This window comes from Amborella trichopoda, chromosome 6 (genome assembly GCF_054954075.1).
Source record: "Amborella trichopoda isolate Santa Cruz 75 chromosome 6, AtrichopodaSantaCruz75HAP2 v2.0, whole genome shotgun sequence".
Classification (NCBI taxonomy): domain Eukaryota; kingdom Viridiplantae; phylum Streptophyta; class Magnoliopsida; order Amborellales; family Amborellaceae; genus Amborella; species Amborella trichopoda.
The window spans coordinates 52,890,969-52,905,357 of record NC_142341.1 but is presented as its reverse complement, the minus strand read 5'-3'; the positions used below and the strand labels follow the sequence as shown (position 1 = coordinate 52,905,357).

The 14,389-nt window shown below is 34.4% G+C and overlaps 1 protein-coding gene across 1 annotated transcript; it reads left to right on the top strand.

Annotated features, from left to right (window-relative positions):
• The first annotated feature begins 6,720 nt into the window (after positions 1-6,720).
• LOC105421766 (chalcone synthase DII) lies at positions 6,721-8,987 on the top strand. Its single transcript, XM_088870917.1, is given in 8 exon segments — positions 6,721-6,807; positions 6,809-6,904; positions 6,955-7,063; positions 7,212-7,289; positions 7,827-7,861; positions 7,863-8,003; positions 8,005-8,393; positions 8,499-8,987. Coding segments are annotated over 8 exon segments (1,146 nt in total). The 3' UTR covers positions 8,710-8,987.
• The last annotated feature ends 5,402 nt before the right edge of the window (positions 8,988-14,389 follow it).

The window sequence follows — 14,389 nt, the reverse complement described above, 5'->3', positions numbered from 1 at the left end:
ATACTACCTACTATTTTGAGGGTGAGTGTGGTTTGTATAGAGCCGAGGTTATAAACAATCAAATTAGAGCCCACCTTCAAATAGTATTGAGAAATATGGTTTCCATATTGAAAAGTCTTGTGATAACCTTAAATTATATTTTCATAATTAGTTATAAAATTTGACCTTTAAAAAATAGTGTAGATCGAGCAGATCTATGAAAACTTGAAAATTGACGGTCAAAAAATACGTTACAAGAAGCACTATTTTCAAAACTGAAAATCCATTTTTTTTCTCATGTCCATGCATTTTGATGTCGAGATGATCAATTGGATGATATTTAGGCATCAAAACAACCTATTATAGTGAAAGTTTTGAGGGAGGCTCTAATTTGATTGTTTAGAGCCCATATAAAACTTTCCCTTTTAGAGCTTGTAACGTTCATTTAGTTCGCAACCATAAAGGTCATGTTCATGATAATCCATTTGAAGGTTTTTTTATGCTGGAACTTCAATTTTTTGTACATTTTGAGGTGATGCTTTACTTGTTTTAACATTTTCCTAACCTTTCCCTCTACATATTCAACGAAATACTGTCCGATCACAAAACCAATATATTTATGTTAATAAAAAAACCAACTGAATTTATGGTGCTACAACAATTATCATCGTATTTTTCTCGAAATTTGGTGGAAAAATATTTTATTCAATTTTTAAGTCGTAGAATAAAATAACCTTTTGAAAAAGAAAATGTTACAAGTCTTAATCAGATGCCAATCCAATTTTGTTTCTGTTGACCAATCTAAATTGACAAATTATCCACCAATCAGTCGACAAAAAGCTTAGGAACAATCTATAGGAATCACTAACCAAGGCAGGTTATAACCCATCCTACAAAGGAAAAAAAAAAAAAATATATATATATATATATTAAAAAGTTTTTCCAACGCATATAAGCAAAAATGAATCGTGATTTCGCCTACCCTCATTATCGTCCAAATTTCATCGCGTGATCACGATTGTTTGAAAGTATTTTATTTTTTATTTTTTTTAACAAATCGGAATGACCTGAAATTTGGAGAGTATGTAATTACTGAAATGCATCTAATAAAAATGTACATATTACTGAAATGCATCTAATAAAAATATAAAAAAAAATTATCCGTAAATTTTTTTTGACTAAAATACCCCTGAAACTTTTTAGGGGTATTTTGGTCAATTGTTTTCATGTAAAATATTTATTTATATAATTTTCAAAGATTCCCCTATTTTTTATGAATACACTTTCCAAATTTTAGATCATTATAATTTGTAGAAAAAAAATGAAAAATAAAAAAACTATCAGACTATCGTGACCGCACGATGAACTTTGGACGGTGATGAAGGTAGGCGAAATCACTGTTTATTTTCTCCTATAAGAATTGCGTAGTGTTATATATATATATATATATTTGTAATAATTACATAACTTGTGGGTGTGTTTTTTATCATTTTAAATATTTTATATTACTTGACCAAGAGCAAGAAATATAAGCTTTTGCAATAATTACATGACTTTTGCGTTATTGGTCTTTTTTAAATATTTTATATTGTGGGAGAAAATCAACAATGTGGGTGTCATACTCTTTTTTTTTTTTTGTTGGGGTAATTTAATGGGGGAAGACTGACCCTATTTGTTTTTCAAGTAGATTAAGAGTTAATTTTTTTTTAAGGTATTAGCGGGGTGGTGTTAGGATATAAAAAATGTGGACGTCATACTTTTCATTATGTAACTAACCTTATTTTAGGTAGGGGTGGCAATGGACTCGACCAGACCCGGACTCGACCTCGGGTCCGGGTCCAAAACCTGGATCCGAATATTATTTGGGTCTGTCATGGTATATGCTATGTGGATTTTATAAATGTTGCCAATACGTTTGTTTCTTAGAGATTTTCATTACGTAAAACATTAAGGAATGTGGGTATTCATAAATGTTGTGCAATATTGTAAATATTATCAATAACACGGGTATATGATACTAAGCAAATTGGCAAAAAAAAAAAAACTCATGGAGTCATAGTCATTGGGTGGCAATGGACCGGACCTGACTCGAACCCAACAGATTTAGGTATGGGTTCAAATTTTGAATCCAAAAAGTTGGGTCCAGGACCCATTGCCACCCCTATTTCTAAGCTTATTCTGACTTTTCTTTTTTTTGGTGGACAATCTAACTCTTTACTTCTTCCTTCCACACTTCTCAAAAGAACAATGGCAAGGACAGAAATTATTGCAAATGTAAGCAATCAAAATACACACCAATATTAATTAGCTACCACACTTATTGGCAAGCAAGAATCATTCCACTAACTCAAATTGATTAATGACTAATTAATGCAAGATGAGTGACAAATTTTATAATAGGACAATTTAATGGAAGGATGTGCAAAGTAAGGTTTGGTTTTGCGTGGTTAGCAGTGTTACATCTGAATAATTACATAACTTGTGGGTGTGTTTTTTATCATTTTAAATATTTTATATTACTTGACCAAGAGCGAGAAATATAAGCTTGTGCAATAATTACATGGCTTTTGCGTTATTGGTCTTTTTAAAATATTTTATATTGTGGGAGAAAATCAACAATGTGGGTGTCATACTCTCTTTTCAAGTAGATTAAGAGTTAATTTTTTTTTAAGGTATTAGTGGGGTGGTGTTAGGATATAAAAAATGTGGATGTCATACTTTTCATTGTGTAACTAACCTTATTTTAGGTAGGGGTGGCAATGGATTCGACCAGACCCAGGACTTGATGGGTAGACCCGACTTCGGGTCCGGGTCCAAAACTTGGACCTGAATATTATTTGTGTCTGGGTCCAGCAGAACCCGACCTGAATATTATGGTATATGCTGTGTGGATTTTATAAATGTTGCCAATATGTTTGTTTCTTAGAGATTTCCATTACGTAAAACATTAAGGAATGTCGGTATTCGTAAATATTGTGCAATATTGTAAAAAAAATAACTCATGGAGTCATAGTCATTGGGTGACAATGGACCAGACCAAACTCGAGCCCAACGGATTTAGGTATGGGTTCAAATTTTGAACCCAAAAAGTTGGGTCCAAGACCCATTGCCACCCCTATTTCTAAGCTTATTCTGACTTTTTTTTTTTGGTGGACAATCTTACTCTTTACTTCTTCCTTCTACACTTCTCAAAAGAATAATTGCAAGGACAAAAATTATTGCAAATGTAAGCAATCAAAATACACACCAATATTAATTAGCTACCACACTTATTAGCAAGCAAAAATCATTCCACCAACTCAAATTGATTAATGATTAAGTAATGCAAGATGAGTAACAAATTTTATGATAGGACAATTTAATGGAAGGATGTGCAAAGTAAGGTTTGGTTTTGAATGGTTAGTAGTGTTACATCTTAATAATTACATAACTTGTGGGTGTGTTTTTTATCACTTTAAATATTTTATATTACTTGACCAAGAGCGAAAAATACAAGCTTTTGCAATAATTACATGACTTTTGCGTTATTGGTATTTTTTAAATATTTTATATTGTGGAAGAAAATCAACAATGTGGGTGTCATACTCTCTTTTTTTTTTTTTGTTGGGGTAATTTAATGAGGGAAGACTGACCCTATTTGTTTTTCAAGTAGATTAAGAGTTAATTTTTTTTAAGGTATTAGTGGAGCGGTGTTAGCATATAAAAAATGTGGATGTCATACTTTTCATTGTGTAACTAACCTTATTTGAGGTAGAGGTGGCAATGGATTCGACCAGACCCGAGAATTAATATTTTCATTACGTAAAACATTAAAGAATGTGGGTATTCATAAATGTTGTGCAATATTGTAAATATTATCAATAATACAGGTATATGATGGTAAGCAAATTGGCAAAAAAAAAAACTTATGGAGTCATAGTCATTGGCTGGCAATGGACCGGACCATACTTGAGCCCAACGGATTTAGGTATGGGTTCAAATTTTGAACCCAAAAGTTAGGTCCAGGACCCATTGCCACCCCTATTTCTAAGCCTATTCTGACCTTTTTTTTTTTTGGTGGACAATCTAACTCTTTACTTCTTTCTTCCACACTTCTCAAAAGAATAATTGCAAGGACACAAATTATTGCAATGTAAGCAATGAAAATACACACCAATATTAATTAGCTACCACACTTATTAGTATGCAAAAATCATTCCACCAACTTAAATTGATTAATGATTAATTAATGCAAGATATGTAACAAATTTTATGATAGGACAATTTAATGGAAGGATGTGCAAAGTACGGTTTGGTTTTGAGTGGTCAGCAGTGTTACATCTGAATCGATTCCTACCACTGAATTACCTTAAAAAAAGAGAGGAGAGAGAATGAGTTTTTGCAAAATAGAGGTTGAAAACTCACTGTCATCTAGCTCCAAATTTTGTGGAGTGCACTTTTATAGGGACTCAATTTTTTATGCAAACCTGGTATCCGGATATCAATTTTGATCACTAATGAATGCGGTCCCTTAACACGTTATGTACGGTTGGCAATGGACCCGGGAACCGACGTCCGGATGGTTCGAGTATGAGTCCAAGAATTGGACTTGGCAAGTTAGGTATGGGGTCCAAATATTGGACTCTAATACTATTCGGGTCCAAGTCCACAAATAGTGTTATTATATTAATAATATTTAATATAAAAAATAATATTTAAATAATACACATTTATATATATATATATCATTTAAATATTTTTCTTTTAATTTTTAGGTCAAGTCCGATCCAATCTGGTCCAGGTCTCAGACCTGGACCAGACCCAACTGTTACCACCCCTATTTAAATGAGAGTGATGAAGCAACAATTTTGCTGGCCAAAAGGAGAGAGAGAACAAATTCCGTATTCAAAAGGAATTAGATCCAATGTTGTCAGATTCGCTTCAGAGTCTTATTCGGTTTGGTGAGAAAAATGAAACAATTCGGTGATTCAATCGATTTGGGGGAAGACTTCAAACTTTTTTTTATTTAGTATAAATAAATTAGATATTTATATATAAAATATATACAAATAATGAAAAAAATTAAAAATTAAAAGATAAAAATTAAAATTTAAATAAAAATAAATTTATATAACTATTTATTTGTTGGCTGAAGTAGACCCGAAGCAGCCCAAAGCGGTTCGAATCTGACCAAAACGACAACACTAGGTCTTGTTTCTCTTCGATTTATGCTTAAAATCTGAAGGCTTCAGCTGAAGCTAAGTGAATTTGATATCATTGATTAGATCGATTGTGGTTGGAGATAGAAATAGTCTGGGGGTGGCAATGGGAAGTACGACCCGGCCAAGAACGGCCTCTGGCTAGGCCACTGAATTTATGAGGTTACTAAATTTGGCCAAGGACTAGGCAGGAAATCAAGGCTTGGTGTCCGGGCTGGGTCAAGGCATGCCTAAAATCTATGCCCCTAAAGTTCAGCCTGGGCATGCCCTACTAATTACTATTCATGATACTTTGAATTTATAGTACGTGCTGGTCCGGTGCGACTTTGACCGACCCTACTAAAAGGTTTAACTCATAATTCATCAAAAATTGCAATTCAAGCATCAGAAAACTTTAAAATCAATTATCTTGGCCTGAACATTATGGTGGTAAAAAAAAAAAAAAGATTTCACGCTTTTAAGAATAGTATATATTATAACAACCCTAAAAATAAGTGTTCATTGATCTATAAGATCTGTACCATTTTTTGAATTTCAAATTTTATTGTCAGTGTTGGAAATTGATTTTAGAGTCATCATAAAGACTTCCGTTACCGAAAGTGCTTTCTGGCTGAGGATTTGCGATGAGGGTCTAGTTTGTTTCATAAAGCCAATGCCTTATAGAACCGTCATCCTTGATTAAAAGTGTGTGGGGTAATCCATAGAGTTTCTTTACATTGTCACAAAAAAGAAAAGCATTGAGAACAATGGGGAACCTATTTTGGGTACATTAATGCCTCACTTCCCAAATTTCAAGCCACAAGCACCAAGTCAGTTATTTATGTTAATATAAAACAAAATAGCAATGTGTTATAATAATTTCTGGTTAATGTTTTCACTTTGGAGGAAGATGTTCTAATCAAAGATGTTTTGATTATGGCATCCCCCCACTATGACCATTTCTGCCTGGAGCTTGCTCTCTAATGGTTGGCTTTCCTTTGCATATTTTCAGGTGCCTAGGTCAAAGATCAAGCTTGCCCAGATAATTTCATGGTGTGAAACCTAAACCCCCAATCCCTGCAACAAAAATAAACTTAGTTAACATTCCAAAAATAAAAATAAAAATAAAAATATCTAGCATTCAAAAATATTATTTTAGTTGACATTTAAAGAAAAAATTGCTACAAAAATGAACACAAATACGATTCATGCTTGTTCCAAATAACAAACAAAAGGGCATGCAAGTTTTCGAAACACCACCTTCTAAATAACATTATAATCATTTTCAGCCATTTCAATTCCTGATCATGTGTATTTTGATGAATTTTAGAAATAAAATAAAAAAATATGAATGAAACATTTAACAGTTCATATCTTATGTACACTTCAAATAATTCCCTTTTAATGATAAAACATTCCCCTTCTATATAATTGAATCTTGCAACTGGACAAAAGTGGTTCAACCCAAATAACATAACCATGAGAGCCTTGCTTCAGTGCTATGAGAGCTACCATGCAAAAACCAATATATACAATAACAAAGCCAGAGAGAGAGAGAGAGATAATGGTCAATGTGGAGGAGCATAGAAAGGCACAGAGGGCAGATGGGGCAGCCACAGTGCTAGCCATAGGAACAGCCAACCCCCCCCCCTCCCCCCAATGTGGTGGAGCAAGCCCACTTTCCTGACATTTTTTCAACACCACCCACCTCCAAGACCCTGATCTTAGCCAGAAATTCACTATCATTTGTATGTGTCTTAACTCTCTAGATATTCTCATTTGCTTTTTGTCGTCAAAGTTGCTTCGTTTCACCCTTTGGATTTTAGGCCTAGACCCAAACGAAGTGAAGCCAGGTGCTGTAGCTTCGGTAGATTCGATCCCCTTGGGGTTGCTTCGGTCAACTCCTGGTCTGTTTTGACCTGATCTTCGGCCAAAGCAAAAAAATATCTATATACAAGTATTAATTTTTTTAATATTTTATTTCATTATTTTAATATATTATATATATAAATATCTAATTTATTTATATTAAATTTTGAATTTTGAATGTAACAGCCACTTTTGATGCATCTGGCTTTTCTGGTGCTGATATATACCCATTATATGGCAGCAATAATGCTTGTAGTGGGCCAGGTGGCTCGGCCCTGTAAAACTAGAGCTTGGGCCACAATAGCCTGAGGGCTGGATTGGGCCCGACCAGGGCTAGGGCTCAACAGGGCTGGCCTCACTTTACTGTTTTTGTCCCTTCTACTCCATTTGAGGGCATAATCCCTCTTGAATTGTCTTTGGGCCATGGCCACTTTGGCCCAATCTGGGCCGGGCCAACCCTACATCGACAAACACACTAATCCCTATCTTCATTTTCTATAAAAAAAGGCACATACTCAATCTTAAAAGTTCAAGTAGATTTTCTATAGTTTAATTGGCACAAAACTGCTTCAAAATTGGTTGTGTTCCAAGTTCCAAAATGCAAAATCATGGGGAAAAAAGATCTAAAAATAACTGTCAAGAGATAATCTATTATATTTCTATTATCAATAATATATCAATAACGATAACTTATGTTGGGTGCCTACCCATTTTTTCAAGTAGATTGAAAGTTAGCTTTTTCAATAATATCTCGATAACAATAATTATCACTAAATAGTGTCTTATTGAGCATTCTTATAGGCGCCAAGATTGGGTTCAAGAAGCGCCACATGTTCCTTCCTCACTAAGGAGAGGCTCAAAGCCAACCCAAGCCTCTACACCTACATGGCCCCATCCCTCGCTGCACGACAAGATATCGCACTCGAGGAGATCCCGTGCCTTAGTAAATAGGTTGCCCTCCGTGCCATCAAGGAGTGGGGGACAGCCAGTGTCGCGCATCATCCACCTCGTCTTTTGCACCTCCATCTGCATCGACATGATAGGGATCGACCTGCACCTCAAACTCCTCAATCTCTCCCCTTTTGTCAATCGTGTCATGATTTATATGCAAGGTTGCTTCGCAGGTGGCACTACCCTCCGCAGCGCAAAGGACCTCGCAGAGAACAATTGTGGTGCTTGCGTCCTTATAGTTTGCCCAGAGATGATGTCAATGTACTTTCATGGGCCTATCAGGATGGACCCGGAGAGCCTTGTGGTCCCTGCCCTGTTTGGAGATGGCGCAGCGACTGTGGTCATTGGTGCTGACCCCATGTCAACTGAGCGGGGGCTCAACCAACTCTTCCGGGCTTGCCAAAGCATCGTGCCAAACAGCATGCACGCGCTCAAGGGCCCCATCCATGAGGCGGGCATGGCCATCATGATGAGCAAGAAAATACTAGAGTTTCTTGCCGGGTGTGTTTGGGATTGCTTGAGCCATGCACTATAACCACTAGGCATCACATACTGGAACACTTTATTCTACGTTGTGCATCCTGGTGGGCCACGGATTTTAGACAAGATGGAGGATGACCTCAAGCTGAAGCCTGAGAAGCTTAGGGCTGCATGTCACGTGTTGAGGGAGTACGAGAACATGTGGAGCGCGACTATGTTCGTCGTGTTGGACGAGATTCAAAAGTCATCATAGGAGTGAGGGGCGTCCATGATCGGAGATGGGCTCCACTTGGGTGTGCTCCTCGGGTTCGGACTTAGGTTCAGCATCGAGGCTGTCGTGCTCCATAGCATGGCTCCATACACACACTAGTCTCCCCTTACATGTCATGTCCTATAATCTTTGTTAGCGTGTTGTTGTAATGGTGTTTTCTTCGTTTAGGTTCTCTTCCAGTATTCCCATTCGTGTGTGTGCCCTTTTAATTTGCATGATATTTCCAAAATGTTATTGCCTCAAAGAAAAATCATTTGATACTATTTATAGAAACTCTGTATTATTATTTCATCATCATCATTTTAGCATTTTTTCAAGTAATTGGGGTCGGCTACATGAATCGTGGTTCTACTCTATTAAAGGTCATATCCTCAGTGAGGCCATAAGTTCCCACATCTTTTTGGATTACTTCCAACTACATCCTTTTGGGCCTACCTTTTGCCCTTTTTAGTCTATCCACTTGAATTAATTCGTACCTCCCAAGATGTGTTGTACTTGATCGACGCCACATAGAATATTAAAGAGAAGGAGAACATGAACTTAGACAGGAGGTGAGAAGGAAACCTTATCTCATATCAAGTCCCAATCAAACTATAAAAAAAAATTATCAGTCAAGGAAATTTCAAGAGAACGAAGCAAAACAGGACATGATCAAGAAACCAAATAGTTACGGGCATTGATACATCCCTTTGAAAGTTGTAAGTAGGAAGGGCCATTTGATAAAGACATAAGAGTTTGCAGTTTCTTTAATAGGTCAAATTTCCAAGTTTTATGCTACACAATTAAGAACAAATAAGGAAAGGTTGCCAAGAAAGCAAGTTATAAACTCAAGGAAACCATTAAACTTCTCGTCCTATTACACCCATGAGCCTATCATTAACATCATCATAGCCTTTTCCCAATTAATTAGAGTAGGCTTCACATGAACCTATGTATTGTAATACAAATTGATGTTCTTGTCACATTGAAAGAAACAATTAATACTAAATAGGTCGATAAACCATTAAACTTCTCGTCCTATTGCACACATGAACCTATCATTAACATCATCATAGCCTTTTTCCAATTAATTAGAGTCGGCTTCACATGAACCTATGTATTATAATACAAATTGATGTTCCTGCCACATTGAAAGAAACAATCAATACTAAATAGGTTGATGTCAATTATCACATTTATCCTTATTCACAGCCATAAAAATCTAGATGTGCCTCTCAAAGAGTAAAAATGCAAGAACTTTTGAATTACAACCAAAATAGATAATCTTAAGCCAAATGTCAACGAATAATGAAAAGAAAGCAAAAGCAAAAGGGAGAAAATTGAGAAAGTTACTATCCCAATGAATTCAAAAGTTTAATAGAACACACATGAATGCAAATAAAGCATCAAGGGTAAAAGTTGGACATGGTGATAAAGCATGGTGTATATAGTTTTTATTTTATTTTATTTCACCGACAAAAATACTTATAAAAGGTCTAAGTACAATAAAACTCTTGAAATAAACAAATAAATAATCAAAAGTGGTTAGGAGTCCTAAACAATTGTCTATAGAAGCCAATCATCACACACAAAGGTCACACAATCCTTTGGCTCACATACCTGGGCAATTTCAACCTCATCAAGGGACTACCCTTGAAACTCTCGTGAGTTTTGTTTCATGCCCATGCAATACGAGTTTTCCAACCTGACTAGCCTAACACGTCAAAGCCAAGTTTGAGTATCGACAAATAACATTTGCCTATCTTGGTCCACAAGGGACCATATTCCTAGAGTTTATGTGCCACGCGCTCCTCTTCTGCTCACTCCATAACAGAGCTGTACCGGTGCTGAAAAGCATCATGAAGAGATAATCCGCAAAAATTAGTGAGTTTTTACCTTTTCTACTGATTATTAAGCAGATAAATCCATAATTTGTTAACTATTTATGAAGCAGAAAACCAGCAAGTCGTTACTGTTTATTAAGCATAAAAACAGTAACCACAATTTTCATTTTCTGTTAACTGTTAATTTTTTTTTTTTTTTTTTTTATGATTATTCTCAATGTAGGGATTCATGTTAAATGATTTAGGTTTTTTCGCTTTGTTCTTTTTTTTTTTTCGCTTAAGAACAATCACCTTATGATAATCCCCAAATATAGAAAGGTGATTTTTTTTTTCTGATTTAATTTTCTTTTTTACTATGTTAAATCTCAAAATGTCCATGTTTTCCATTTTTGGGTGATTTTTTGTTCTCATTTTACTTTTCTATTTTTTTTAAATTTTTTTTTTCTGATGTTTGCTTTCTTTTTTTTATTTAGGCTCTTTATTTGTTATGGTGTGATAAATGTGCTCAAGTATTTATTCATTTGTTGATGAATGGACTTGTAAATTAGGGTTTTTTTTGTAGATCTCTTATTTAAGGTATTGACAAAATTGAAGTGAAGGAGTATCACCATAATGTTTTTTAGGGTTTTCTTATGCTTTCTCATTGTGGCAATCTCTCTATATCTTATTTATTGCAAAAACTGCAATGGAGTTTTCTTATGGTTCGTCATTGTGGCAATCTCTCTATATCTTCTTTCTTGCAAAAACTGCAGTGAAGGATTGGCCTCTCTCTCTCTGTCTCACATTTTCTCTATATCTCTTACTAGTTTATGGGTTCGATAATCATTGAATAATCTCCCTTCTCCACCTTAGTATTCACAATGTAGTCTCTATCTCTTGTCGCATTAACTATCAAGGGCACCATTTTTTTAACTGGTTTACCGAACTTCTAATATTTTTTGAATGGCTTGATAACATTCTATACAAATAGACTGTGTTCCATGCATTCTTTTGTATTACACTTCTAAGCAATTTTTTTGAATATCTAGTGCCTCATGGTTATGGGGCTTGGGAGTTGTTTGTTATTTTGTATATATTTATGTTTAACTAATCCATGTCACATCCTTATTTCAGAAATTGCTCGGGTTGACAGTCCACTTCATCCATCAATCTTTTCAATGCACTCTAGAAAATTATTGTTGAGTTATTGCGAAGGTTTTATTCATTATGCTGCAAATTGTGGGGGCAACACTCTATCATAAATGTTAGCTTCCAATGCAATAGACATCTGGAACCCTACATGAAGGGAGATGAGTCCCACGACTGTGTATTTAATATCGAGTGCTTGATTTTGCTTCCAATGAAATGGACATCTTGAACCCTACTTGCTAGCTCTATTTCCCTTGCATTTCATGTCACATTTCCAATTGGAATTTTTTCATGCATGAATCAATGCTTATCGATGAAATTTATTGCATGAATCAATAATCAATAATTTTGTATGAATCAACTTTAAACTAAAACTGAATGTACATTTAGGTACCATTAAGATACGCGTGCTATAAGATTGTCATTTATCTATATATATTTCTCTCTCTCTCTCTCTCAATATCTCCCGATTCAAGTGATTGCTTTCGTGTTACTACTTCAAATGAAACAAATTTATCTTTTGTAATGTACTAGTGTGGTGGCAATATCGGATGATTAGCTTTCAAACTTTTAAATATTTATTTTTTAGATAAAATATATATGTTTGGTCTTGAGGGCTGCCTTTGCATGGAGTGAAATTCTGATATTAAGAAAATCAATTTTCTTTAATATTTATGTAAGTATTGGCATTCCTTGAATCTATTTACATGTTTGGTAATATGTTGGATGAATGGAAGGAACCTTATTTAATTACAAAATGTTTTAAAAAATTGCATTTCACACATCATATCAATGAATACATAATAAATAGTATTAGTCAGTTTCGAGCTTTCCCATTGCCAAACACGTCATATCAATCAAATACATAATGAATAGTATTGGTAAGTTTCGAGCTTTCCTATTGCCAAACAAGTGAAATTACCATCACTACAGTTTATCAAACAAGGTTTCAGCTTTCACCCTACCAATTTCACATGTACTCCAGAATCTATAAAAGTCAACAACAGGGTGATTCCCGGATACACTATAGTGAAAATTATCGAGCGCTACCTAAAAGAGTAATTATCTCATCTCTTTCCCCCGCTCTCTCTTTGAAGATGTTCTTCGCTCTCTTTGGACGTGCAACCTTGTTTACTCCACACAGGTGTACCTCTGCCCTTTTCTCTCTCTAATAATACACTCCTTTCCATATCTTCAATTTCTACTGGGAACCTCACTCTAAGTCTGATTCCTTGTAGTTGGACTTGAACTATCGAATTAGCATGGATTTGGAATCGCCATTGGGGAAAAAAAACACAATGTTAGGGTTTAATGCCATCTCAATTATGGAATATTTAGTGGATTCTATTGGCCTACAGGTTGACTGCTATAATTTCAGCCAATGACCCAGATTCAATTTGGGTTGATTTGACAGTTACAATCTCATTTCATATTTGAATTTTCATTTTTTTTTCTACAAATTCAAATTACTTGAAATTTTAGGCATTCATTCTTCTCATAAAGGTGCAGATAATAAAAATATAAAAAAAATAATTCGAAAAATGTAAATTGACCAAAATATATCTGAAATGTTTCGAGGGTATTATAGTCAATTTATATGATGTGAATTATTATTTTTATATTTTTATTAGATTCTTATATTTTTGAAGAATAGACACTCCAAATTCAAGTGATTTGAATTTGTAGAAAAAAAATAAAAATTCAAATACAAAATGAGATTGTAACCGTTAGATTAACCAAAATTGAATCTGGACCATTGGCTGATACTGTAGCAGTCAACCCATGGGCTGACAGAGTCCACTCCCACACACATACATACATACACACACACACACATATTTATCTTAAAATATTCATAAGCACTGTAATTTTAGATATATATGATTAAACCCTAATATGAAGTATCTCTCAGTATAGTGTGTGCTTTTTTTTTTTTGGGGTGGAATTTATGTAGTGCTTACTCAGTGATATGGTGTGCGTTGAGTTCGATTGGGATTAGGATTTTTATTGGCTTATTTTTTTTTTTCGAATCTAATTCTTGAGTAAAATGTAATAATAGTCGGATAGGAATTTTATTAGGTTATTACAGGTTTGCATTGTTGTTATTTTTTATGGGAAAATTCAAATTTGCATAGTACCTATTGGGCAGTAACAATTATCAGATTTATTTAAAGCATATATCTGATTTTTTTGAAATTTTTGTTAGGAGGCATGGAATTTGTTGTTGCAAATTACCTATATTTTACTTTACTTTTTTTTTTTTTGGCTAATGTGATGTATGAGTATGCATTCCTTTTGCAAGTATTATCTACAAATTTATATAGCTCTTACTATAAAATATTAAAAACTATATAAAAAGATAAAATCTATGCAATATTGTCTTAGAATCCATTCTCACAAAAAAAGATAGGGCCAAATCCCTATTGATTTCTTTTTTATCACCTTGGTTATTTACCCAAAAAAAATCTATGCAATATGTTAAAGCTAAAATGAGGGTAATGCATTTCTTCGATTTCTTTCGGACATAGCCAAACACCAACAATGTATTTCCAGATTGTGCCTGAATGGCACACAAACAGTAGATAATGCATTATGCGAGTAATACCTTACACTTGTAATGTATTTCACTTCACAAATAATATATTTCCGAGTATGCAAACGGCCCAAAAAAAAAAAAAAAAAAATCCCGCCAATAACTCGTTTCCCTGAAG